This window comes from Gasterosteus aculeatus, chromosome 10 (assembly GCF_964276395.1).
Source record: "Gasterosteus aculeatus chromosome 10, fGasAcu3.hap1.1, whole genome shotgun sequence".
In the NCBI taxonomy this organism is placed as follows: Eukaryota; Metazoa; Chordata; class Actinopteri; order Perciformes; family Gasterosteidae; genus Gasterosteus; species Gasterosteus aculeatus.
The window spans coordinates 4,169,528-4,197,100 of NC_135697.1; the positions used below are offsets into that span (position 1 = coordinate 4,169,528).

Here is a 27,573-nt window from a genome sequence, read left to right on the forward strand (position 1 = left end):
CAGTTGGAATTAATAGGTGTGAATGTTTAGATAAATGACACAATATGAGTCAGTAATGGGTGAATGAGGACACGCACAATGCCACAGCCTTTAAATGCTTGAAGAACTGAGCGCTGCAGGCCATTACCATCGACCCCCCGGTGATGTGGTCGTAGCAGTGAAAGAAAAAGTAAATTATATTTGTGAAATGTTTTTTTCTCCACATCTATTTTTCTAGTCTTATTATATCAAATTCACATAACAAGACGAATACGTATTCGCTGTATTTGCATTGCTCTCTATCATCCTTATCTGTTTTATTACAGGGTGCGCGTGCGCGCGTGTGCGTTCCCCCGTTAGGAGGAGCCAGTGTCGCGCGAGGAGCCGCTGTGCGCGCGCTCACTGGCTGCTCAGCCGCTGACGTGAAGGGAGCACCGGGACCGATCGCCGGTCAGTGCGCGACGCGCGGACACCGAGACGCGGAACGAGATGATGGAATGCATCGAAGGGACTCCGACTCGGTGAAAGTTTGCACCTCGGACATGGGGACACTAACGAGAAGGCAACTAATCACGAATATCGCCGTCGTCCCCGCCTGAGGGTCCGAGGTGCCGCGGAGGATGACACCCGCACCCCGCCTGGCGAGGACCCCCGCGTCGCCCCCCGCTTCCACAGCTCCGTGAAGAAGTTGGTCAAATCCTCAGCGTGCGACTCTTTATTTGCGCCTCCAATCCCGCAGAACAGATCGCGACCTCTGGGCACGTCGGCCGCGGCTGCAGAAACAGCGCGTTTCTTCTGCGCTCATTCTAGTTTTTGCACCACTGCTGGCTGCGGAAATAAAAGGAATCATCTCGCATCCGGACATCTCTCAGGTGAGCAACACCAGGTAGCAGTGGTGAGAATAACTGTTAAGATTCATGTTTATTGAGGGTGTTTTTATTATTATTATTTCTTATAAATGTGCGTAAAAGTGCAAGAAGCTGTTATTTACGCACTATTTAGCACCTCAGGTCCTGAGTTTAGTCATTAAGCAGACAGATCAGAGTCCTTATAATAGTTTTAAATCCTGGAATCTTTGCCGGGTTCAGAGAAGAGTAGCTCGTAGATTAAATCGGGCTGTTGATCAAACCCTTAAAACCGCACTGCATGCGTCCATGCGCATGTGCTCTGTCTGACACCAGACTGTATTCCAATGACATAATGAATGCACATTTTGCAGTCTAATGTTTTGGTTATCTTTGGAAACTCCTCTATAAATTAGAATAAAGCGAGGTCGGTTTTTAATCGCGTCTGGCTGCACAGCAGGAGTCCTTTAATGGCCCGGAGCAGCCGTTGAGAGGTTAATATGATTAATATAATGTTGATAAATCTCTGTTCATTAAAATAATCTCCCGTGTGTTTTAATGTTGTAGGTCTCGGGCGACATGTCTGCGCTCATCTGCTCATCTTATCTGCTGGATATCAAGGTATAAAAAGAGAGCTCAAAGGCGTACCCTGTCCACCAAGCAGCGGCGAGGCGGCACAAGCCGCAGAGCTCCGTCCCACCATGGGCGCCGTGCTCTCGCTGTCCCCAGGCTCTCGAAAGTCGGGCTACTATGAGTCGGGCTCGCTCAGCCACTACCCGAGCATCAGCAGCCGCTCCCTCAACAGTCAGAAGGACCGCGGGCTGAAGAGGGGCCAGTCCATCTTCCTCCCGGCGCTCACGTGGAAGCGGCTGGTGGCCTCCACAAAAAAGAAGGGCAACCCCAAGAAAGGCGCTCACGGGGGGCTCGGGGACCCCCTTAACAACAACAACAACATCAACATCTATCAGAAGGACGTGAAGAAGTCGCTGTCGTGCGCCAACCTGTCCAGCTACGACGGCTCAGCGGGACTGGGCCCGGGTCTCGGTTACGGGCTGGGCATGGGTATGGGCCAGGGCCACGGGTGCGGCTACGTCAAGCCCCAACCGCTGTCTTCGGTGAAAAAGGTCCCGCGCGGAACGCTGACCTCGTCGTCCCCGAAGCGCGTCATCGTCCAGGCGTCCACCAGCGAGCTGCTGCGTTGCCTCGGCGACTTCCTGTGCTGCCGCTGCTACCGGCTGAAGCACCTGTCTCCCGCCGACCCGGTGCTGTGGCTGCGGGCCGTGGACCGCTCGCTGCTGCTGCAGGGCTGGCAGGACCAGGCCTTCGTCACGCCGGCCAACGTGGTCTTCGTCTACATGCTGTGCCGCGACGTCGTGGACGGCGACCTGGTGGCGTCTGAGCACGAGCTGCAGGCCATCCTGCTCACCTGCCTCTACCTGTCCTACTCCTACATGGGCAATGAGATCTCGTACCCGCTCAAGCCCTTCCTGGTGGAGGTGGGCAAGGAGGCCTTCTGGGACCGCTGCCTCGCCATCATCAACGCCACCAGCGCCAAGATGCTGCGCATCAACGCGGACCCGCACTTTTTCACACAAATCTTTGCCGAACTGAAGAGCGAGGGCGCCTGCGGTCCTCAGGACTACAGCCGGGTGCTGGATCGGTGAGAGGAAGGTCGACTGACCGCCTGCCTTTTATGAACAGTATGAATACTACGAGAATATGAATTTGTCTCATTCAGACTCGTGTCCCCGTTGTCCTCTTTCTGCTGCCCTGCAGGACCAATGGCTGCGTAATTTAATGGATTTATGTGGACATGTTGAATCATTCCATCTGTGTTCTTTGCCCTCGTCCATCCACAGAAACAGGGAGGGGTTTTCCCGACTAACAGAAGGTCACAGCTGTGTTTTTTGTGCCCTGAAATTTCCACCTGAGTTTACTTGAATTGAGGAACCATTTGGTCCGCCTGTCCCTTTTGTGTCTGGTCCCAGTTGCCCCAGTAGTCCCAGCCGCGCAGCTTCCTCACCTCGCCTCTTGGATTTACGATCGACCTGCGTGCGCGGGACAAGAAGACGGCATCTCTGCATCAAGATCTTTTTTTTAATTTATAATCCCGAGAGCAGATCCACAAGAGAATAAAGCAGACAATATAATCCACAAGGCAGAGTTACATTTTCCAGGAGGAGACACGTTGACATCCGCTGCTTGCTAAGCCCCCCCCACCATGTGCCAGCAGTGAAGAGTGACTCAGACTGATGGGGACAGCTGAGAGGGCCATGTTAGGTCCTGCTGGTCCTGCTGTGTGCCGTGTTATCAGTAAAGCAAAGCGGACAGGCAGTGCTTTGTGGGGACATTTTCAGGGTCGACTGGCCTGAGGGGACACGTCTTTAATCCATCAAATCAGCTCCTGCGTCTTCTTGATCTCAGGAGTGATTCCCGGGCCGACTTTCTGAGTGACTTGGTCTTGTGAACGTGTGTGCGCACGTGTGTGTTCGTGTAGGCATTGCGAGCTGGACTGCAGCCGGGGTCATCAGCTGTTTATCCTTTGTTCCCCCGCGTGTTGTTGACAGGGCGCCCAAAGGCCGCCGTTTTAATGAGATTAGCAGATTACCGCAGCCCCTCCCCTCTCTCAACCTCTGCCCCCCCACCCTCCTTCTTGTCCACTCGGCGGCCCTGCCGAGGTAATCCAGGTCAGGCCGGACTGCGCTGGACCTTAAACACAAACATGCATTCAAATACCTTGTCGCATGCGTTTTATTCTCCTTGGAGCAGCTCAGGGTCCAAGTCGTTCTGGATGAACGCTTTTTGTTGCGGTCCTGAGTTCTGAGTTTGTCCCAGTTGGTCAGGAGACATCTGCCACCAAGGGGCCCCGTTTCCTCTCGTCCCTCCCTCAGCTCCCGCCTCCCGCTGAATTATTCATTTGAATGAACCATTGGCATTTGTGCTCAAATGCCTTAAATGATCCGTTCCCTGTGTGCTTGTGGTTTGCGTTGTCAGACGAGTCACAGATGAGTCGTTGGTTCGTTTTGATGGATTTTCTTTTTTTGGAGCAAATCTGAGTTTATGTGCCCAGTTATCCAAAAGTTGTTTAAATTCCCACTAATTATTAACAACTAATGTGCACCATAGTTGTTTAAAAAGACCATAAAGTGGTAAATTGCAAAAGGCTGTCAGGCTTTTTTTCAACCATTTTGGTTTGTACACACTTAAAATGAACCTCCCTCCACCTGCAACCCTCCTTGTTGGCTGCAAACGTTCACTAGAAATGATCCTACTAGTTAACTAGTGAAAATTAGTTTGCTTCCTATGGACACGTTCTAAATTAATTAGTACTATAAAGAGACAAAACAACGTACTTTAAGCCTTTCTCCTCATCTAATCATCGTGAAACCCCTCAGATTATTTCCTGTGACCCCTGTTGCGTCTCCACGGCCATTTTGGGAGCCCCTGAATTACGGAAGGAGGCTGTTGGTCAAGGAAGTGGTCGTAAAGCCTTAATCTCATTGCGTTGGGGCATCTGGAGGTTTTTGCAGACCGACCCTCTCGCACACTTTGCTAATAATAAACAGTCCCCCACAAGGTCACATGACGAGCCGACCCATCATTTCTGACTTCAGCACACGTGCAATCAAATACACTCTGCTCCGCATCCCCTTCCTTGGGTAATCCGGTCCTAATCCTCCCACCCAATCAAATAGAGAGAGGAGGAGAGCAATGAAAACACGAGGAAATAAGTGAATGGTTCCGATGAGATTCAAGCATCACACAAATCGTGAGGCCTTCCGAGACCACACAGCTGGACCCTGCTGCCCTGCTCCAGCTCACTGTGGGGGTCTTTGAGTCAGGCCTGCCTTGCTCCTCGCCTGAGGGATCTGCCATGAGCGCCAGTCAACCAGAGAGGAGTGATGGTGGTGATTCACGCCTCAGAGAGTCTCCTTTTCGGGGACTTGGACTGGCAGCCATTTTGGGTTTGTTGTTGTGGTCAGTGTAGCTCTCTCTCTCTCTCTCTCTCTCTCTCTCTCTCTCTCTCTCTCACCCTGGCTCCAGCTTTGACAAGGACACTTGTGTCTTGACTCACCCCCCTCCCATCCGCCCTCCGTCCTCTTCCCACCCCTGCAACCCCCGTCTCCGCACACACTCAGCTGTTGTTCCGGGCCTTTTTCATTAGATTAGACAACCCACACCCACCAGCCTTTGTCAGGACGAGGAAGGGCAGAATGGGGCCGTTTGTCGGCCCCGGGTTGGATGTGTTTGCGTGAGAATGTGGGTCAAAGTTAGGGGCAAAATCCGCCTTCACCATGCGCCTCCTGTAGAGCTTGACATTAATTGAATCATAATGCGTTCCATCACTGCTCACATTAACGTCTGCCCTCACATTCAGCGACCGAGGCTTCTTTCAGCAGCATGTTGTGACCTTCGGAATGAGAAACAAGTCGCGATGTCCTTCGTATGTGTGAATGGAGCAGACACAGAGAAACCTCCTTCATTTAGGCCTAAAATAGGTAATCTATCCTTGGCCAGGAAGGCGTCTGTCCCCTCACTTGAGGACCCTGCGTCCAATCAGCACGCCGTCCCTCCCATCGCTTCACACTGAGGGGAGCGGCTTCCAAACCAATTCACTTGCATCCCGACTGGACCTCTAATTCTGTTCATCCAATGAAAGCGCTCGAGCTCTACGTACCTGACTGACGGACCCGCGCTGCCTGGGACATCTCTGTGGATGCTTTATGCCGCTTGTTGCTGACGGACTCCAGCTGCGTGAACCAGATTGGCACAAACTGGATCTTTTCTCTGTAGATGGGACCTTCCTCTGGAACTCTCACTCTGCTTTGCAGATTTATTTCGGATGGGCCTCAGACCATCTCTGTTTTAACTTTGGGGATTGTGTGACCAATGTGATGAAAGATTTAAGGGAAAAGTCTAGTGTTATTCTATTTTCGTGTTGCCAACAGAGATTAGACGCTATTTTTAGTACTTTCTAAAATACTTCTCTACCCGGTCTGTGTTTGCAACCACAAGCTCTTTTGTCTGGACTAGAGACAACAGTTTTAAAACAATTCACATATGTAGACTTCAATAAGAAAGGGCTTCTAGAAGCTGGGCACTGTAGTTTTTAGCAAACGTTACTCAAAGAGGCATTTGTTTTAGGGACATGTTGTGTCTGGAGTGTTTACAGCAGCAGGACGTTCAATGTGCGATCTACTAAACTAGTGTGTCCACCTTCATGGTAGGTGGGACTGTACTTCAGATACATCAGGCTTTAGACTTACTGATAATGTTAGTTGTGTTCTTCTCATTTGCTCTGCTGACAATAAGAAATACAAAATATCAGAAGACTTTTCCTTAAATGAGCCACAGCTCCATGAGTTGTGTTAACTTATTTCAGTACGTTGCTGCTGGAGAATTGGTGTGAAATTGATTTCAATGGCACACACTTCACTGCTGATGTAAATATGTGTGTGTGTGCGTGTAACATTAAGCTGTTAAAAATGAAAAATGAACAAAAATAAATACTCTTTGTGTGTAGCAGCATGCATGCAAGCCAGGTAGTTTAGAAATGTTTTCTTTTCTTCTTTTTTACATTTTCTTTTGTTTGATTTTTGACGTGATGTGATGTTGGAAATGAACAATTATTTCTTCGGCAACTGAACACTCAACAATAGTAAAGTCTCTCATATGACACTTCTTGTAACAACATCATCACGGTGGTCTGTTCAGAAAAGGAAACATATGGTCAACTGTCCTTTTCTTAGGCCCCGTCCTGAAATAGCACATCCTGTAAGTTCATACTCCCGACAACTTAGAACTCAACAGTCTTTATTTTAGACTCAACCGTCTCACACACCAATTTGCCAATTTTCAGCCGAACTTCTAACTTACGATGTGTCCTCCAACGCAACGAGAATATTGCCGCCCAGAGCAGAGCGTAGAGGTAGAACCGATCGAGCTAATGGCTCAGCCTTTTGTCATCGATAGGCCAGCTGGTGGCACAGAGGCAGCCATTGTTTCCTCCGCGTTCCTCCGCTCCGGCTCTCGATGCAAAAAGCTTTTCAAACTTCACAAATTTTCATTCATCACAGCCCCTTGTTTGTGTTGCGTCGACATGGGACGCGTGTGATGTAGTGCAGAGATAAATATGTAGCTGTCTGGTGTCCATCTCCTTCTCCTCCACCTCCTCCGCCAACATTTCCATATTTACCGTCCACAGCCATCATTGCAACTGTCACACAAAAATGAAGCGGCACATCACCTCGAGTGACTTTCTGGAAGCCACTAAAATGTGTACGTGTGTGTGTGTGTGTGTGTGTGTGTGTGTGTGTGTGTGTGTGTGTGTGTGTGTGTGTGTGTGTAGCAACAAGAGAAATACTGTTGATGGGGAAAACTTGAAGATAAGCAAATGTGACTGTTTCATTTATTTTGTTTTTGTTTATTTTCCTTTTTCATCATGATGACGTTTACGATGTTGATTATTTAATAAACTATTGAGTTGAAAATGAGTTTTTTCTCTCTTCTCCTAGCTTTTATATCTGCACGCTCTTGCACGCTTAAAAACTACTTTTGTTCTCCGCACCGCCTGATGGCCCTCTAACTTAAGACTGGCAGTAAATCCATGTGGGTCTTAATGCACGGCCACACAATAGCCCCGGCGCTGCAGATGGCCTGTTGGCTTCCTGTCGGTGGGGGTGTTGCGCTCCACCCAAGCACGTCTCTGCAGTCAATCACCCCCATTTCTACCCCGACCACAGGTGGAAACACTGCGAAGCTGCCTCCTGCTCAGCTTATGTGCACATGTAGTGCGTCTGCCTCCTGCCGCCCACGGCTGTCATTCAATCCCATTCAAATACATAAACTGTCGTCTCTCTACACTCTCATGACAACGTTTTCTTTAATGTCAGTGTTGAAATTTACTCGAGTACCGTAGTACTCGAGTACGTAGTACTAATACAAGGTACTTTACTTTATTTTCATTTTGCTCATTATAATGTCATCGTTTTTAAAAAAGTTTACAACATTGTGCATATTTATACAAAATGTACGTTTTATTATGTATTGAGCCACCCAGTTGTACATAAACTCATTGCGACGAGCCCCACTTTGCAACATTAAAGTGATGCATCACTAATTGTAATCTAGTAATGTTATCTACTCATTCTGAAAGGTCTATTTTGCATAATGAGTCATTTTAAGTAACAACACCTTTGTAGAACTCTGTCTACAGCTTGAAGCATTGGTTGACTTCTCATGCAAGCTAAATAGTCTTTTACAGAACAAATGTGGTGGTGAATGAAATGGTGATTATATTTATGTTTTTAGAAGCATTTGGAATAATTTGTAAATGAATAAAAACTGGAGGTAACTATTTAAGTTCACATGCAAAGCTGCACATAATATAAAGGTCTATAAAGTCTGTAAACTTAAAAAACAGCTTAAAATGAAAACATATGTTTTTTTAGTTTCAACAGACACATTTAGCTTTTATCATCTAACAGATGCCAGCCATAAAACTTGGGCTCAAAAAGGACTTTTCAGTCAAAGCAGCTTATTTGGCAAGGCGCTACGCGTCTGTCTGGTCTCTCTCTGTCTGATGGCATCGGAAAATTATTATTTAAATGCCATTTATAATCGCTTCACAATGGTGGAATGGGAGGACAGCCGGGTAAAAAGCATATGGCCGTGGTCGGAGCCGGGGTCAGTGGCCGCCGAGAGGTGAAGCCTCGGGACACTTTCATTAAATGAGATGAAGAGGCGGCGCTGCAGATGGCTGCCACGGCCTCAATCAGTCCTCGCACGCTTTCTCCTGTTGTCTGAGGACACAAATCACACAGCTCTCTGCCTCCCAGGGTCACACTCATATACTGGCTCAGTGTGTTGCCGCTTTTTATCAGCCCTGTGGGAGCCTGAAAAAAATAAAGCCTCTGTCAATGCTTCTTGACATCCAGCGACCGTATCAAGTCGAGTTGTCATAAACACTTTACTGTGTGCATAAGCTATACATTTAAAACATAAAACATCTAGAACTTTTAAATTGACATGGTGGAAGTGAAATATGACAGCCGAGCCCGGAACCCCCATCGGTGCTAACAATGCTAACGGCGCGAGCAGTTGCAACAGTAAGAACTTGCAGTGTGCGCCTGAGGGGTCACCACAAGGTGCTACTAGCATGCGCCCCAACAAGCGGGTACCAACACACATGCAAGGAGGATTTCCTTCTCCGCTCATGTAGACATTATTCTGCAACAGCAAAAAAGTTAAGAACTTTTCTGGGAAGTGTTGTGTTAAAAAATGAAGAAACGCCGGACGGACAGAGGTCATCGCAGATCGAAAGGTAAAAATCAAATGTATTTAATAAAGGAGATGGCGTTGTGGTAAAAAAGAACATCTCAGCTGAGGAGCCGCTGGTCTCAGCAACCAACAGGTCTCAGGTCAGTCCTTTGACCATCCCTAGTGCCCATTTGTCGCCTCCACCAGCGAACTCCAGAACAATGGTTCCTACAGGTATTTATAACAATGCTTAAAGGTGTGAAAGTCAGTGTCCACACCTCTGGGAGTCTTCTGGTGAGTTCAGTGTAACTCTTTTGAATGATCCTCAGTCAACATCAGTTGTTGTGCAAGTATTTCATGCATGCATTCCAGTTGATTACATTACATCAAATACAATCATAACTGCACATTGGTATTTTTCTATTACAGTTGCAGAATTACAGCGGTTTTACAATATTGTCATTACTTTATTGAGTTTCAGAATCATGGCTGTTTTCTGGTGTACACTATATGCATTTTTATTAATTTTATGAACCGGGTCGTCAATTTATTTCTAATATCCTACAGAAGTAAAGTAAGGTGTAAGTGTAAGAAAATGGCTTGAAGTGTATAACCTGTTCCACAAACTCCAATTGCTATTACAGCTAACCAGCTTACTACGAACACACGCAACCCAGCAACCAAGACCTGAGAGAGGTTTCTTGAATAAGTACATTTTGCAGGGTTACAAGTTTGCAACGAATAAAATAATTTAGTATCAGGGTCAGTCTGCATTGTGGGATTATTTTTCTGGTGCTGTTTTAGGACCCTGGAGAGCAGTTGCCTGCTGGCACATCCTGACTCAGTGAGCAGATGGTTCATAATGCACCCATAAGTACTGGGCGAAGTACTAGTACACCATTGGAGGGGACTCCAGAAGACTCTTACGGGAGGACAGATTCTGTGCAGACCAATCCGAGCTACCATTAAAGCTTAATAAACGGCTAAAATGAATAGTCAGTGGTATAACCGCACTACTTTAGTGAGTACAGAAGGCCATTACATGAGTTGTACTTTAGTCCTTTACTACTTTTTAGTGGAAAGAAATCCTCTTTACTCTTTGATTTTTTGAACAAATGAAATACATGTTAATCAGTGAGCTTTAGTGGTGCTAATATCTATTTTCCAATTTGTTATGCTAAGCTAACCAGCTGCGGTATCGTTTGTATTGTACAGACATGTGTGTGGTATCAATCTTTTCATCCGCCTGTAAGAAAGGGAATGACTTTAAAATTTTCGATGTTAACTACTTCATTTTAAGTAGTTAAGTACTGCACGTAGTACTAACCAAGGTACTGGCACTTCACTTGAGTATTTTCATTTTCTAACTTTGGAGCGGAGGATCTTTACTTTGAGTAATTTTTGAGTGAGGTTATACTTTTACCAAGAAAATGCCCAACAAACCAACATCATTTATGCCTCAGAATGTTTTTTCGCGCTCTGGTTTCTTGGATATTTCCCGATTAGTAAGCATTCAGGGCTGATGGCATGTGGATTCAGTGCGAGCCAAAGTAAAAAAGCAATCTCCCCCCTCATGTTACTGTAATCTCCAGCATGTGACCTCCCCACGGCTTGATGACGGAGGGATACTGGGAAAACCGGCAGCGCTCACCAAACCAGTGGCCGGTCTGCCCTGAGAGGATTTAGAGGGAAAAAACAACAGCTCTGGGACACATATTATATTCCCACTGGTAAATCCTCTCCAACTCATTACCAAATCCTCGCTGCAGGGTTGCTAATCTCTAAAGAGAGGCCGACCAGGTGCCAGTGTACCACTTTTTGTAATGGAATTGCATTGCGCTTTAAGTGATTGCATAAACAATTGCCAGTCCAGACAAATCAGATTAAAAGTATAGGAACCCTGCTTGGAAAGCGCTGAAACCAAGAAAACGTCATCACGATCCGAAACAGACGTGGGTTAAAGATATTTGATTCATGTGCAGCTCAAGTGGAATATTTACCTCTGCAAGTCAGCCGGCGTTTTTGTTCTCGGGCCTCCCTCATCGAGGAAGGGATGTGATTGGAGCGGTCAGAACCAGGAACATATTGGGAAACATTAGTTAGCATACAAAAGCCTGGCAGCGTCAACGGATGTGAATGTGAAGAGGAAAATAATCGGGGGAATGATTTTCGGACAAGCTGCCATCACACTAAACCCATCAAAGAATAAAAAAGAAAAAACAACACAAAGATGAATACATCTTGCATGTCTTTGAAAATGTATTCAGCTTTGGCAAATCCAGATGTCCTTGTCTGTTCCGATGATGAGCGTGTGTGTGTGTGTGTGTGTGTGTGAACGTGGGTCAGATGATCAGTGATGAAAGGGATATGCATGAATTTGCATTCATCTCACTTCATCTTTTTGCATCAGTCATTGAAGGATTACAGAAACAGAATCCGTTTCTTGCCACGTATGTTACACATACAGGAATTTTTCTTGGTGGATGGTGCAATAAAAGCAGACCAATAGAATGAAAAGAATAAAATAGGTTAATGTAAAATAAGATAAAAATGAACAAGCAAAAGTGAACAATATAAACAGATAAGTGCACTAAGACACGTATTGAGAGGAAGTATCGATATATAAATGTCATGGGTCAGTGGGGGACTCAGACCTGGTTCATGAGACCAACTGATGAGGGGAAGAAGGGAAGGCAATTTTATTAGTATAGCGCTTTTCATACACAAGGCAGACTCAAAGTGCTTCACATCATAACATTTCATACAATAAAGTGAAATAAAATGCAGGAATTAAAAGACAATTTAAAAACAGCAAATAAAATTATAAATTAAAATCTTATTTAAATTGTTTAATTAAAGGCAGCGGTTAAAAGTGCAATGTAGGTAAAATTTAGCAGAAGGCGAAGCTGAACATAAGTTTTCAGTCTTGTTTTAAACGTGGTCAGAGTTGGGGCAAGTCTTAAATCTTCAGGAAGTTTATTCCAGCTGTTTGTTGCGTAGTAACTAAATGATGCTTTCCCATGATTTGTATTTACTCTGGGAATCACTAGACAGAAAGAAAGTGTTTCTGTGGCGAGAGGTCTTGGTCCTGGACCTCTGCAGCCGTGAAAAGCACTAAAGACTTTTGACTCAAACGACGGTGACGACCCCACTGACTTTAGATTAGAATCACAATTAACTTTGTTTTGCCACTGAATTCGACTTGTCTTCAAAACAAGGCCCGAGAGCAAATGGGACCACAGGCGGCTATTTTTGCCAGATGTTCACTCGGACTTCTCTGTGACTAATGAGATTTCTGAATAAGTGTGAAAACCCTGTAAAATATACTGGAGAATGAATTAGTTGCTGCACATCTGCTGGTTTGGTTCACCTGGTTACTGGGACATGAAGGCAAAGGGCATTGTGGGTAATTCACAGAATAAAAAAACGCTCGAGTTGTTTGTTGAGATGACGCTCTGGAGGTCTCTGGTGCTGACTGGGAGACTCATGCATAAGAAGACATTTTGGCACAGCAACACTGTATGTATTTGGATCTCCTTTCATCCTTTGCCGTGAGCACAAATGTGTCTGTGCAAACATTAGACATTAAACATCACCACAGGGTGAGATGCGATCCAGGGAGTGGATCACACTTTAATTTCACACCAGATACCCACGCTTCCTCTTCCTCTTCATCCATGTTTATTTATAGATACTTTGTTTCCCCATATGGGCCCTCATCCATAAAAATCTTTCAGGGGTCGGGATTCAATCCTCTTTCCTTTTGCCTCCAAATGGAACCAGCTGCCTCAAAGTAACTGTTACCATTTCCAACCTCAGCTGGGTTAGAAGACGGTTTGTTCTCTAACGTCCTTCGCGCTCACGCATCGATGTCAGCTGTTGGCGACCACGGTCACGTCGCAGGAATAAACAGTCAACTGGTGTCCAACCGCAGTCGACGCTGACACGCTAAATAAAGTGCATGATTGTTTCTCGGCCACTTTAAAGGAGACAAGGGGAAGCTTTGTTCAAACTCACATATGAATGGTGATGGCTGGTATGTTTAAAATTCCAAATGTCGTAAAGCAAAATCAAATGTTTTAAGTTTGTACATTAAGCACATATTAAAGCAGATAAACCTGCGCAATTGTTCCGTATCCTGTATTTGACCCAAGGAAGCACATGACAAAGATATAACATACATTTACATATGTGCATATGTGCATATGTGCAGACCGATATAAAGACACATTTTACAGATATTCATATTCGTCATCCAGAATATGATGCACCTTGTTTTTTTGCAGCTCAGACTTATTTTAAGGCGCAGTGAGTGTTGATTAAGGAGGGAAGGGCTGTTCAGAAGTGTTGAATTGACGCTGACAGGTGTAAATGCAGTACACCCAGCACAGTGTCTCAGACTTATTAACGACATTATTTCCCTTTGTGGAAGTCTCTCACATAACACAAAGACACACACATCTGCACACGCAGTGTCTGAGAGCCATGTGGCGGGAGGGCCAGCCGCCGCGGAGTCGCACTAGCAGGTCACTGTGGGGAGAGATGGGATGAAAACTGGCAGCTGACGGCAGAATTAAGCTCTCAGGACTGAATGATTGAAGAGTTTCAGACCTAACTGGAATTTAAAGCAGTCAAAAAATAGCTGCTGTCCACTAACTATACTCAAAGTTTAATCAATGCATGCGTCTGTATTTCAAATCAAGCTTTTTTTTGGGAATGTAACAGGGGAACTCCACTGATTGTACACATCTTGTGATCTCAGGTGTTGGGGAGTCGAACTGCAGATGGTTTGAAAGTTTGGAAATACAATAAAAAGTCTGGGGTTGTGGGGCTGGGACTTAGCATAGCATAGCACATCGCATAGGAAGAAACCCTCAGCCTGCACAACTTTTGCAGGCTGAGGTCGGGGACCGATGGACCTCAGCGGGATGAGGTTACAAACGTGCAGCGAATCAAAGAAAGGCAAAGTTAAATCTCACGTTGCCAAGCTAGCAGTCAGTAGCAGGCTAGCTAATTTCATGCTTTTGGTGCTTATAAGAAAACAAATTCACACATGTTATTCAGCAACTCATTGACGTTTGTGTAAAGGAGGGTTCTATGAAACTATGGCCACGTCAGGTCCTAACACAAGCCTTCAAGGGCGCACACAGTAACGCCTCTTTGACACGTCCTGCATTCCTAATCACAGCGACTTAAGTCCCCGTAAATCCCGTAAAATGATGTCTGCGGCGTCCGCGTGTGTGTTCATCAACCCAGCTGATCTGATCCAGAGGATACCAAAGGGACAAGAGGGGAAACAGCTTTTACGTCACGGAGTCCAGTTGCAGCAGCTTAGCGGGCGGTTTGGATCGGACGTCACCTCCTGCAGGGCCGGAGAAGCATGACATACAAAACACAGGAGCTTTGGCTGAAATCCTCTCGCTCACGCGACACCACAAGGACAATTTCTTCTGTTCGTATTTCCGTGTCCTTAGTCGGCGTTCAAAGGCCCAAAGCACATTTGAGAAATACATTTTAATCACTGCATAATGTCGACTTGTCTGCAGCATTTTGTCTATTTGAGAGGCAACATTTTGAAATCAACACACAGAGAGCTCGCTTCGGTAAATCTTGAATAATTTATTAGCTTTCTTCTCTTTTCCCCTTTCACTACTTCTGACACGGAATAATTGTCCCAGACAGCCTATTTTTTAAGGCAACATGTCAGCATTAGACAAGGAACACAAAAACGTTCTTATTTCATTCAAAATCAAGTCATTGTGCGAAAATATACCTGGAAGGTTTTTTCTTAATTACTTTTTGGCAGTGGCAGCTGGAAGAAAATGTTCCAGATAGTTTGAGCAAACATCCCAGGTGGATTTAATGCAAAACAATTAGGGTTAGGATTAGGCAATTCAGTATAATATAATATATATCAAATAAAAATCAGTATGATATAATATGTCAGACGTTTTATCTGCTTGAATAGCATATATATATATATATATATATATATATATATATATGTATATATATATATATATATATATATATATATATATATATATATATATATATTTATTTATAAGATGCCCCTATAAACCTGTTTGGGAAATCAGTGTGTTGAGGAAAGACCAACTCAAAACTTTTAACTTTTTAAACAATTAATTATTTTGGATCAAATGTACCTGTTTTCATCCACTTTGGTCATTATGTTTCCTCTCTGCAGTCCTCTGTCCACCGTCATGTTGGTTAGAAATGTTAACGTTCCCTAACAGCTTGAGTTATCCGTGTGTGCTCTGGTGTTCTCTATCTAAGTGCTTCATGTCCCTCATTCCCGTACCTGTCCATGCTGGATTCTGTACCCTTGATTTAGCCCTACTAGCCCAAGGCTGGATCTATTTTAGGACGCTGAAATGATATGTCACTCATTTATCTTTAATCAGTGATTGGCTAAACTGCTTCTTAGACCCACCTCTTTTGGCCCGAGCCCATTTGAGACATTCAGACAGCCGGAGAGGACTTGAGGAAAAGCAAATATTTTGCAGATGTCTTATTTTACAAATATAACATATTCCATGTCTCAAAAACACAAATACACAAATATTGAATGTTTGTAAAAATAAGAACAATAAAAAAGTATAAACCTTTTTTTCTGTGGCTCGCGCGCCGTGACCCTTTATGGGCCAGCCGGCACAGTTTTTTGTTACATTTTGTTCTAAAAAAGTCCTTCAAATATCTTACGCAACATTAAAAACAGCTTCCTCCTGAGTCTGTACAGCAACACAATTTCTCTATTCACACTTTTGGAATGAATGGTGAATTTCCTGGAGCTGCGGATTAAGAAAACGGACTCTGCTCTCTGGTCTGACGTTTCAAATATTCAAACAATCTTTGCTGGATAGCGGCTGCTTATCACGAGTGTAGGCGAGGTCCTGAGGTCGAGCCGCTAGTTAGCGGGGACCAGCAGGACAAAACCATCTGGGCGCTTCTTGAAGTCCGCGCTGGTCTGGCCCGGTTTGGTTTCTTCGAGCCGCTAGTTAGCGGGGACCAGCAGGACGAAACCATCTGGGCGCTTCTTGAAGTCCGCGCTGGTCTGGCCCGGTTTGGTTTCTACGGTGACGCTCTTTGGTTTTCCCCGCATGTGAAGCTGCAGGGCTGAAGGACAAACCTTTACCGGCAACTGGACTCTTCTTATCCTGAAAGAGAGGAGAGCGTAGCACAGTTTTGTATTACTGTACCTGGTAAAATAAAGTTGCTTCCCGTAGCCTCTGATCTAATCCTCACCCGCACCAAAGGCCCCATGCATGTGTTATGACTACAGTGTTTAATGTTGTATGTGAGTGAGATCAGTCTGCTGACAGATGACGATTCAAATAGTGGCCTTTCAACTTTTGCTGCAATTTTAGACATATGAGTGAGTTTAGAACACTTGTTGGGAAATTCAGCTGCTCAGAAATACGAGAGAAAGCCGTGTTTTCTACTTTTAAAGGAAGACGAGTAAGTTCACCGGGTCAATCCGCCGCCATGTTGCATATCCACGGCAGCCAGGTTCACAACACGCTACCGGGTGAACCTGACCACGTCTCCACATGGGGCATGTTATTGATCATCACTCGTGGTGTGCCATGATGAGTGCCGGTGCTCGACAGCTGGGGGGGGAGGGAAGCGCGGCCCTGCTTGCTCGGCAGGCCGGTCGCTGCACAGCCAGCTGAAGATGATCTGCTGTGAAGGCGCCGCTTCCTCCCGGCCCCTCGGGCATCCGGTGCCTCGGCCTGAGCCTCGGCGACCCCGCACACACAAGCCGGCTACATGGCTCGATCTCTGCGGTGTGCATGCACTCGTACCAGATCCACCTACGTCACGGCCCGAGGCGCAGGAGGCTGTGAGCGCGTGGTTTGATCTTCCCGGTTCTCTGGTGGGTGATTGCTCTCCGTGGAGGGACTTTGTTTTCACTCAATTTGGTGGCGTTACCAAAGCAGATGCAGAACATTATTTTTGCTTAGCAGCTATTTGTGGACGCCTCTGAATGTGGATGGCGTGACTGCAGAGCTGGCTCGTGTATACAGGAACACCGTTGGGAACTGTCCCACTGCTTTGGCAAGAACAAACGTTTACCGCTTCAAAACCGCTACTGTCCTATTCCCCCCCTGGACTAATCTGCTTAAAGAAGACAGGCGATCTTTATTAAGCAGTATACATAATGTTTTCAGACGGACACAACTCCGAAAACTAAACTGAAACTAGAGGGTATTGAATCCACATTGTAGAGACAATCATCGTCAGGCTCCAACACCGTCTCGCCGAACCCCCTAAAACCACCTGGCCACGAGCCCCGACACAGAAACCCACCGACTCCTCGTCTGCGCTCATCACCCTGGGGACCCCCAGAGGAACCTGACACCTGCCGAGCGTGTCCAGAAAGGCCTCCGGGGACAGTGGCCGATCAGCGGTGAAGGCCTGGGGCTCAACGTGCAGCATGGCCATTCGGTTATTTCCATCGCAGATGGAGACCCTTGTACTACAATTCTCACACAATATTCTTTTTTCATCTCAAAACAAATCAGGAAAAGATGTCAACCTCCAGGAAAGTGGTGAACTGTTGTGTGTTAGATTTATTACCACAAAAATGCTGGCTGGTTATTGGCATCTGCGAGGAACTTCAAAACAAAATCCAACTGGATTTATACTTTAAATCAGGGATAAAACAAGAGCGATATGGAACTTTAATTATTGAGCTTTTAAGCTGTTGGAAGGTGGAATTTCTTACATTTTGACAGAAAGGCAATTAATTTAACTAATTACCCGTTTCCACCATCAAAAAGAAGTGTATCCATCTTCTCAGTTCGTACGCAATTCCATAAATGAAAACAAGAAGACAAAAATGAGGCCATCTCAGACTCACCTGTGGCTTCCCCTCCATCAGAGCCCCCCCCCTGCCATCCCACAGCCCCCCCTGTTCTTCCAACCCCCCCCGACTCAACACAAGCCTGCAATTTTCCCCTCGCACCCTTAATTAGCACTTCCCTCAGCTGCCTGGCAACCATCTCTGGGGCAACGGCAGCCTCTGCAGCGCGGTGCAGCGGGGTAAAAGCGGGCCGGGGTCACGGCGGGGGGGTGGGGGGGGATTGGGGGCGCGCCACAGGGTCCCCTTTTGCTTCACAGCGTTCATCATCCATTCAAATTACCATCAGCGTCATCGGAGACTTTGCTCCTACCGCATCCAGCTGCACCCCGCGTCTCGAGCGTCCTCCGGGGGGGGAAACATGAGTCATACTGCAACAACGGCAGAGCGACTTCTGTAAACGCTGTGGTCACGCACACGCACACGGCTTGAATCATGCGTCGGCGAGCATCATCGAGTGCGAGGCACCGGCTTCCATCCTTTCTGCAGCGATGATTAATCGTGCCGACGATTGTTACGACTAAATCACGTTGCCAGCGAGTCTATTATCACTGAGAGGAGGCGATGGAGCCTTGTTAACTATAAACTGTTGTGACGAATGGAAGTGTTGCTGAGGTATTATTTTGTTGATCTCCGAGGCGGACTTAAAGTGCTGCACGTGTGTGTGTGTGTGTGTGTGTGCGCTTGAATCCACAAAGAGGCCTTTTGATGGCGGTGCAGCGTGGAGGTCAGTCGCTGACTGCGTGAGTGCGGCCCGGGGGGCTCTGACACCGACAAGAAAGTAAGTCCCCCAGATTTCACAAGCGAGGCACCAGTCGGACGTCTTCATGAAATCTGCTCTGCCAGAGCGTCTTTGACGTGGCCGTGTGGGAACGAGCTCATGGGGGAAATAGGATGTGAGGTGTTCACTATCTGTGTAGTTGTGTTCTACACAATCAGCTTTTCTTTTGCTCACCTACAAAGGGTCGGTTAAACAGAAAAAGCAGGAAATCATGTTCACTGGCATATATATATATATTTTTTTACGGATTCGTCTTTTCTGTTAAAATTGCATTTTGTGTAGAAAACGATGTGGTGCAGGGGCTGATTTTCTCAAATAAGATGCTTTACATCTTATTGATATGTCGTTAAAACAAACTGCTGTTTCTTAATTACAGTCCACAGAGACACTTTTAAAGCTGTCGCCATTGCTTCACTAAACCAAGAAACACTCATCAACTCGTTGAAGACGATGTTTGAACGGACGACTCGTTCTGGTCGAGGAGTTTTTTTCAGCAGGGAATTACAGCTAAGTAAGTGACCACAATGGTAGATATTGTACTTACATGAAAGGTCACGTGCTTTTCCGGCACATCTTGAAGGAGGTCTTTTATTATTTTACTACCCTCTCCGCTTCCTGACATTAATCTTGAGTGAATGAAGCTTTTGTGAGTCATGCGGAGTAAAAGTTTATTTTGTGTGTGGTATATATGAGATAACTACCGTCCAGCAACCCTGTGTGTGGACGGCTTCTCGTCACCCAGAGAGCCAACGAGTAACCGGGCACATTGCAGCATTTGGTCACGACAAACACTGAAATTGAATTTGGTGAGAGCTCCTCTTACACTGAACTCTAATATGCTGATATAATGTGGAGATTCCTGCTAAATAACGGATTCTGGCTTCACTGTGAGGCTAAAGTCACTGAGGCCCATGAAATAGGTCAGTGTTCGTGTACACCCTTTATGTCCACCTGGGTTAAAAGCGGTTGCCATAGTTACTCTCAGGGGTGGAGGAAGTATTCAGATCCGTCACTTGAGAAAATAACTAATATCAAACAGTAAAAATACTATTATTAGCATGGATGCAAGAATAATAAGGTAATAATAAAGTATGAAAAGTACTCAAAGCTGATGGATTTCCCCTGTGACTGGTATAAAATAACATTTCATTATTATGACTCACGCATAGTCGGATTACTGGTGATTATTCTTTTCCATTCATTGATTGATGGGCTGTGGGTAATTGTGACTACTTCTTTACAAACCCCAAATAATTCCTTCACAATGTTGCTTTTCACCAAACAACAGTAAAACCCTCTAAACTAATGAAAAGCCCAAATGTTCGCATTTGTGAAGATGGAACCATAATAAGTCTTCATTATCTATTATATGAAAAAAGCGGTCAGATGACTGTGGTGAAGTAAAACGGGCTGTGGAGAAAAGGCGTAAAGTGGCAGTATCAGGTTGTGTTGTAGACGTTGGATCTGTGGGAAACACTGTAGCCCCCCGAAAATGACATCCCACAACCTGTTAGTCTCCATAAGATCGACACGAGCAGCGCGTAACAAACAAGGTGGCAAACCGGGGGGGGGGCAGGAAGCGAGCGGAGGAGAGGACGGGCTGACCGGGGAGAGGTGGCCGTCGCTCGGGCCCACCGATGAACGCATTGCGGACAGACGCTGAGGGAGGGGGACAGAGGGGCCTATTTCAGGCTGCGGGTGACGCCCGTCACGACCTAGAAAGTGAGTTTAGAACAGAGGCGGCCTTCGCCAACCGGCAGACCAGTTGACGTCCGACGAGGTCAAACAAGAAAGTCGCCAAGTCCTCTCGACATCAGTAACGGCCCATTAGAGCCACAACACGAGACCCCTCGCACGCGCTTTGAGGTTAAAGACATTGTGTTGTTTTCCTGCTGCTTCCCTGGGAAAGGGAGGGAGGGGGGGGGGTTGACCCAGATGATTGCTATTAATGCCACACCGTCCCAGGTCTTTCCATATTCATGACAGGAAAGTGCAGATTTAGACGATGCACGAGACGGAGAGAGAGAAGCAGAGGACGCGACGAGACAAACAAAAGGAGCCAACGGCGAAGGAGGAGGAGCCGATCTGTCCCACGAGCCAATCAGGAGTCCTTTCGTAAAGTTAGCCGGTCACCCCGGATCACATCTGCTTGGATAAGTTCATGGTGAGCCGGACACGGCCCACACGGAGTGCCGGCTGAGACCTGGACTGCTGCTGTCTCCGGCTTCACTAATGCCGAGTGGAGCAGAGGAAGCAACAATCCACAAGACACCAGACAAGTCAGAAAGCCTCCAGAGCCTCAAACACAACGACCGGCAACCTCGTGATTAAAGATGGATTCAGCAGATGGCAGAGTGGTAAATAAAGATGAGGTTGTTTGTTGACAGTATCATATATGTGTATAAGCTGGGATTGGCCTGTGTGGACGGCATTCGGGGGAATTGTTATTTAACGAAGCCAAGAAATACTCAGATGTGCCTTTTCAAACACTGACGGCAGGGACAGCGGAGCAGAGGTGTACTTTTATTGTCTGTATGAGCTTCCACGTGAAGCCTTTGGTTCATCACAGCTGCTACAGAGACGCAGAAATCAGTCTCTGTCTGTCTCAGGGAAATAAAAATAATAAAACCCTCAAACTGCCTTTTAAGTAAAGAATCCTCCTCAATCTTTTAAGGCTGCGGCGGATCATACCCTAAATCCTGCATTTAGCCCACTCATACCCCCCCCCAGCTGTCCCAGCAGATGGTCCACGAGTCCAACCCCTCCCCCCCCCCCCTAAACACACACACGAACACACACACACACACAGTGAACAGTCACATACCAACACACGCGCCGCGGTCATGTATGTCATGTCTCAGGCGACAGGGGAAGGCGGGGGAGAGACGGGCGGATACATCCAAAGAGGAGAGAGGGGGGAGGAACGAGAGACGGATGTGACATGAGGAGGAAACCAGACAGCTCGTCCCGGCTCGTCCTCGCCGCCGCCGCCGCCGTGCGGCTTTGAAGTCTGATTTGTACCGGGAGCCTCTAACGCCGCCTTCTGTGACCCAGTTCTGCACAGCCCACTGTGGCACCAGACACTCACAGATTGATTTACAGAGACGACACGGAATGTAAAAATACAAAACTCAAACACACAATCGCCCCATTGAGTGTCTCCTCCCGGGAACGACCTCCAAGCCTCACGGACCCCAGAGAGGACGTGCGCGTGACTGCTGCCAAAGGGTTGAGATCTCATTTCCTGACCCGAGCGAGCGCAAGAAGAGTGTGTTTGTGTGTTTTCACCCCCCCCCCTCTCTCCCTCCCTCCCTCCCTCGCACATGCTCACTCACTTACACAGCTCACCCCTGACTTTGTCTCATGAGCAGAGGTCACGACCCCACCCCATCCCCTCCATTCACCGCAGGTGGTGGCACCACCACAAAGAAACGGGAGCTGAAACTGACTCCCGATGGGCGTCTTCTCCTCTGCGAGGCCTGTTGTGCTGCCCCCCCCCGCCCCCCCCCCCCAGAGATGAGAGTCAAAGTCTTTTTTGGCATCAGCTCCATCCACACACAAGCCCCCCTGTGTTTCTCAGTATATAAACGCCCCTTCTCTTTGGGAGAACCGATCGCAGCGAGCTGCTTTGGTAACAACACACACGCGCGCGCGCACACAAGTACACACACGCACCACAACAAAAGCGGTCTGCTCTGTGTGAAAACTTGTCTGGCAGAGACGAATGCGTGTGGATGTGAATCAGGTTTATAAACAGCGATGACCAACCAGGGTCCGAGTGATGGATGCGATAAATGTCAAGCGGGACTCATTCGTCATTCAGAGACGCGGACAAACATGACAAATGTGATAAATGCCAGGAGTAGGATCTGCGTAATTTGTGAATGTCGCATTGATAGACTATATTTCGACCGGGTATCTTTAACCAGCAACCCCGTCCCTCCGGCGCCGCGCCGCTTATTAGTGCGACACGGGGAGCCGACGTTTTCACAGAGGGATTCATCCTCCGTTTAAAGGTCACGCTGCTTTCATGTGTGGTTCTACTGAAAGTCTGACTCATCTCATAACACAAAAAATGTAATACATTTGGTAAAGAAGTCATTTAGTTAATTAATTCAATAAACGTAAATGTGTCAAACCAAGTTATTAAATGAAGTCAGGATCATTTCAAAGCAATATGTTTATTTAAGAAAGAAAAGGCTCGAGGCAAACTAAATAATCTATTGTGTTTTGGGTGAAAAGTTCCTATTAGTTTGTGCACTTTCTCGATATGACTGAGCTGCAAAACAGGAACATCTTCATATAATTCTAAGTATGTTGCATTATCTTTTTCTGTGCAGTTTTGTGGGGACTAATTACCTTTATCCAATTGCTTATTATTCATTTTACTTTTGACAAACAGGTCAAACTTGACCCGATGATCAGCAGACAGGAGCAGAAATTCATTTGGTTCTTTATTAGTAGTGTAGAGTAGCGTTCTTGTAGTTAATATCAGTTCTATTGAGGGAGGATTTAATCCACAAGCTACCATTTTTACTCATGACAGTTTAAACTTAATACAAATGTGTATTTATCTCTTGCTGGGATTTGAAAGAATTGTTGTCCGTGCTTGACGTTTAGTGAGAAATGGAATGAAAACCTTCAATTTCACATTCGCATGATTGTGTCTCGGTGACTAATTGTAGACAGAAGCAATCTGGGGGCCTCAATGTACGAGCAGTAAAATTGGTGGTTTCTGCAGCTTTCGTAATGGAAACATCAGTAACGGAGCAATAACGCTCCCTGTGACGGAGAGCCTCGCTCGCACGCGGGAGGACGTCGGGGGGACGAACTGGGACAAACAGTGCGGCTGCGTGAACTGACCGCGTGAAGTGGTCCACCAACGTGCCCACCAGCTCGCCCACTCGGTCCTGGTTGGCGCCCAGATCCCCGCGCTGCAGACACAGCAGGACGTCGTCCTGGGAGGACGTGTGGAGCGCCACCATCTGGTCCACCCCGTCGGTCACGCTCAGCCCCGTCAACTGTGGAGACACACAGACCCCAGAAAGTGAGACACCCACCACAGTGAGGGACGCACTCAGGGAGGCCCTGTTCCAACACCTCGGTAACCAACAGTAAAATGCTGCTCGCACATTTCAGAAACTAGAATAATAATCAATATAACATGGAAAACAAGTCTGAATGCTGACGTGACTGACTGTGACATTCAATGTCACACACTCCAGCTCTGGGAACTCATTTAAATAACAATGTCAGGATTAGTCACGTTAGAACGTACAATACCTATTAATTTAATACAGTGCGGCGCAGTACATCCAGGATCAAAAATCACACCACGGATGAACCCAGCGGATTATCTCTGCTCGGTACGCAGGCGGAGAGGAGATGTGCCCGCGGTGCACGTGTGGTGGACGTGGTGAGGTGTGACCCAGTTGGGAGGATGTACAGACTCTGGCCATTAGGACATTTGTGGTACTATTGAAAATACTCTGCTGCAAGTGGAAGTCCTGCGTTCAAGATGTAACTGTAGCACTCGTTATTCAGAATTTTATTTTATTTTTTTCAGAATAATTTTCTACTGATTGATTATACGGCTCAATACTAATTCAAAAGCTATTTGCAAAGGCCGAGTCACAGTCCAGCAGGCGTGCGTGACTCTGTTTGTGAAGACGAGTCTGGTCAATTCAGGCACAACAGGAACCGTCACAATTATGCAGGAAGTCGTCACTTTATCACATGATGCGACATTTCAGCCTTTCAGCGATGAAGGTCAAACTCAAGGAATCGCTTCCAAAGAGCCTGTGTTGCACTTCTTCTTTATTCTGGATTCTGGACCCGGATACGACTCATATCCTTCACCCTAAGCAGCAGAGTTTAATGGCATGGGCTATCTTTAGCCGGTGCACCGCTGCATAATGATGGGTTTCAACCCTCCGGCCTCTCGCTCTCTGAAAACACGTCTGGACGTCCAGCTGTGCTGACTCATCGCTCTCATAGCAGGTGTTGTTGGTCTGAACACAAACATTCAGGGAAAACTACATTACAAACAGTAGAGAACAGGCCGTCGTTGATCTTGACATTAAGGTATCACGATAATAAAATAATAGTAAAATGATGATACATGACGGGAGAGGTTATTAATCTGTGGCTATGGCGAAGCAAAAGTAGGACTTTTTCTTTTGTTTCTTTTGTTGCTGCCACTCTTGTTGATCTCCAAGCACTCGAGGCAGCAGGTACTCACTATCGCTCCTTGAGGTGGAAGTGGTAATGAAAGACAGGATGGGCTGGTTCTTGTTTTAGTAGATATCTCTGCAAAACAGTCTTTGGCGTAACGTCACCACTAATAAAAGTTCATGTTTTTTCTCTTTTAAAAATTAAATTCCGGCCAGATCTCACACGCTTAAATCAAACCCCAGCTGTCCACAAGGTCCCGGCCCAACATTTGATTTCATTCAGGAATACATCAAACCATGGAGAAAAAAACTGCTGCTCTCAAAGCTATTTCAAGGAACCCCATCAGATTAAATAAAGCTGTCGTCTCTTCTCTCTTCACTTTTAGAGCCAACGGCCCTCAGAGATGGCTGATCCACTTTCCCAGGTTGGGCGGTGAATTGAGCCACGTTTTCCCCACATGAGAGGAATCTGTAAAGCTAATCTGTCACACGCCACCACGCCTGACCGTATACCTGAGAGACACACACCATGACCCCCCCAACACGCTCGCTCCAACCGCGACAGACGTGCTACACAAGTGGCTGTCACAAAAGGGAAGGACGCTGTGGGAGCGTGCATGTATCTACTCACTGCATCCAAGGGAAGCCTCTTCAAAACCTTGAACTGCTTCTTTGGCTCCAACTTGTAGACGTACTTGTCTGTGATGAGCAGAGATCGGTCGGTGCTTTTGTTGAATCTATTCACCTGAGAGAGCACAGGAGGGAAGAGAGCAGGATAAAGCCTTAAATAAAGCTTTGTGTCGTCTTAGTTTTTGTGGTTTTCTGCGACTTGTGGGCTCTTTTGGGTTCTCACAATTCTCAATTCAAACACACTGTGGAGCAGCAAGCAAACAGTCACAAAACCAAACCAAACCAGGATGGACGGAGGGATCAGATGCCAAGACAGAGGCTCTGATGGGTTTCTCACTGCTGGAAGTTATTTCACTTCATGGAAGCATGTCTTCAAATATGCTTCGCCTGAAGCTGCAGGAAAGCCTTCTTACTGGCGTCCGTGATGAGCAAAGCACGGCCCTTATTATCCACAGCGGGATGATAACGGTTAATCAGAAGGTGTGATACTAAGCAGGGCCTCGGCTGAGAGACAGGCTCACGTTACAAAAGGACATCCTAAAGGTTAAAACCTTTATGATTAATCCTCAGATTGTTTTTTTATCTAACTTCTTTACACTTCTTTCTGAAATATGAAAGACAAGCCGACACAAAAGAGACGGCGAGGGGGAGTAACAGAGAATAAAGGAAGCAGCAAAAGACAGAGACTGCTTGTTCAAATCAGACATTTTCATTTATTTTAATTTTTACTGTACCTTCCTACAGAAGCCAGAGAAGAGGACCCGACTGTGATCGTCTTTGTTCCTCAGCTCCTTGGAAACACGGGCGAAGCCGGAGCTGGTCTGAGGGGAATCCCTCGCCTGCACAGATCAGAAGCCCGTCGTTATTACACAGAGGCCACGGCGCGCATCTCGCCGCTAGTCAACTAACACTCTGGGTGACCCTGCTCAGCCTCTTCCTATCACTTTAATTCCATAAGCAGCAGATCAAAGCATGCGGCCCCCGGCTGGTTGGCAGACACGGCGGGCCGTGTGGGGGAGCTGAACGGCCTGATGAGAAACGCAGTCGGGGGCCGTTAATCTCAAGCCGTTCCACCATCTCCCTCCTACAGAGGGGAGCCGTCACTAGAAGGTCTTTACTTTAAGGTTGCTAATATATTACAGTCCCCAAAATGAATTTCTCAGCACATTTCATTGAAAATGTTCCCTTGAGATATATACTGGAGATGTATTCACACTGAATTAAGCACAGCACGCGCACATCCCCTGCTAGAGCTCGGCTTTTTATTTTGGTAGGCCGACCACATGAATGCTCTTTTGGTTCAACGGGATCAAATCTCAAATCTCTTTCTGGGAGTCTTCGGAGGAGCCACGTGACTCTGAAGGACTCAGCTAGATAAAATATTGGCAGGCGGTTGTAAATGGCTTCAGAAAATATGATTACGACCAGAGGATTTCTGAGGAAAGCTTGAATTTTAAATAAATTAAGCAGACTTGACGACTCGTTGAAAGTTTCCGAGAATAAACAACATAAGTAATAAGTCATCGGTCCAACTTCCCCTTTGTATGTTGCGCAAAGTTGAGCCAAAGCGACTTCAGGCACAAACAAGCGGCGCTTCAGGCCGCTTGCAAACCACATTACATGCACTTCTCTCCAGGTCTTTGTGGAACCAACAACGGGCTCGTGGAGCCGGAGCCCTGAAGGAGGGCGGCGAGTCACGGGCCGCCTGACAAACTAACGAGGGGAGTGACTCAGTCACGCTCTCGGCTCCCTGAAGCCGCCTCTCAAGCCCCCGGCCAACAAACACTCTCAGATTAGTGGTTAAATGAGCCGACTGTGGGATTCGTGAATGGGGGGCCGTGTTCGCAGGCGGCATCCTCACTTGGTCATGCTGCGAGGCTCCCCGTCACATGCGCCATGTACACGCACAACCATGCCGGTTTTTGTCGGCCAACACACTGCTGCTCATTCAGGTCTTGTTTGTTGTGATTCCAATGGATTTCCCCAGTTATTATCGTAGACGGAAAAGGCATTTTGTTGTGT

The 27,573-nt window shown here is 46.7% G+C and overlaps 2 protein-coding genes across 4 annotated transcripts in view; one reads left to right on the forward strand and one right to left on the reverse strand.

Annotated features, from left to right (window-relative positions):
• Positions 1-347: 347 nt before the first annotated feature.
• On the forward strand, positions 348-6,362 carry LOC120826057 (cyclin-dependent kinase 5 activator 1). Its single transcript, XM_040187984.2, has 2 exons — positions 348-851; positions 1,392-6,362. Exon 2 carries the CDS (start codon positions 1,526-1,528, stop codon positions 2,486-2,488), a length of 963 nt encoding a protein of 320 aa, XP_040043918.1. The 5' UTR covers positions 348-851; positions 1,392-1,525; the 3' UTR covers positions 2,489-6,362.
• Positions 6,363-14,682: 8,320 nt separating this feature from the next.
• The window catches only part of myo1g (myosin IG), a 30,836-nt gene continuing 17,945 nt past the window's right edge, over positions 14,683-27,573 (reverse strand). For all 3 annotated transcript variants that reach the window (XM_078080785.1, XM_078080786.1, XM_078080784.1), the window contains 4 exons: positions 26,286-26,390; positions 25,553-25,666; positions 23,612-23,769; positions 14,683-16,261 (listed from right to left, as the gene is read on the reverse strand). In XM_078080785.1, coding sequence (XP_077936911.1) covers positions 16,099-16,261; positions 23,612-23,769; positions 25,553-25,666; positions 26,286-26,390 — 540 coding nt within the window. In that variant the 3' untranslated portion in view covers positions 14,683-16,098. The remainder of the gene's footprint in view (positions 16,262-23,611; positions 23,770-25,552; positions 25,667-26,285; positions 26,391-27,573) is intronic.

What these genes read in the sequence shown, in the direction of transcription:
- LOC120826057 (XM_040187984.2), top strand. Translation starts at nt 1,526, where the DNA reads ATGGGCGCCGTGCTCTCGCTGTCCCCAGGCTCTCGAAAGTCGGGCTAC.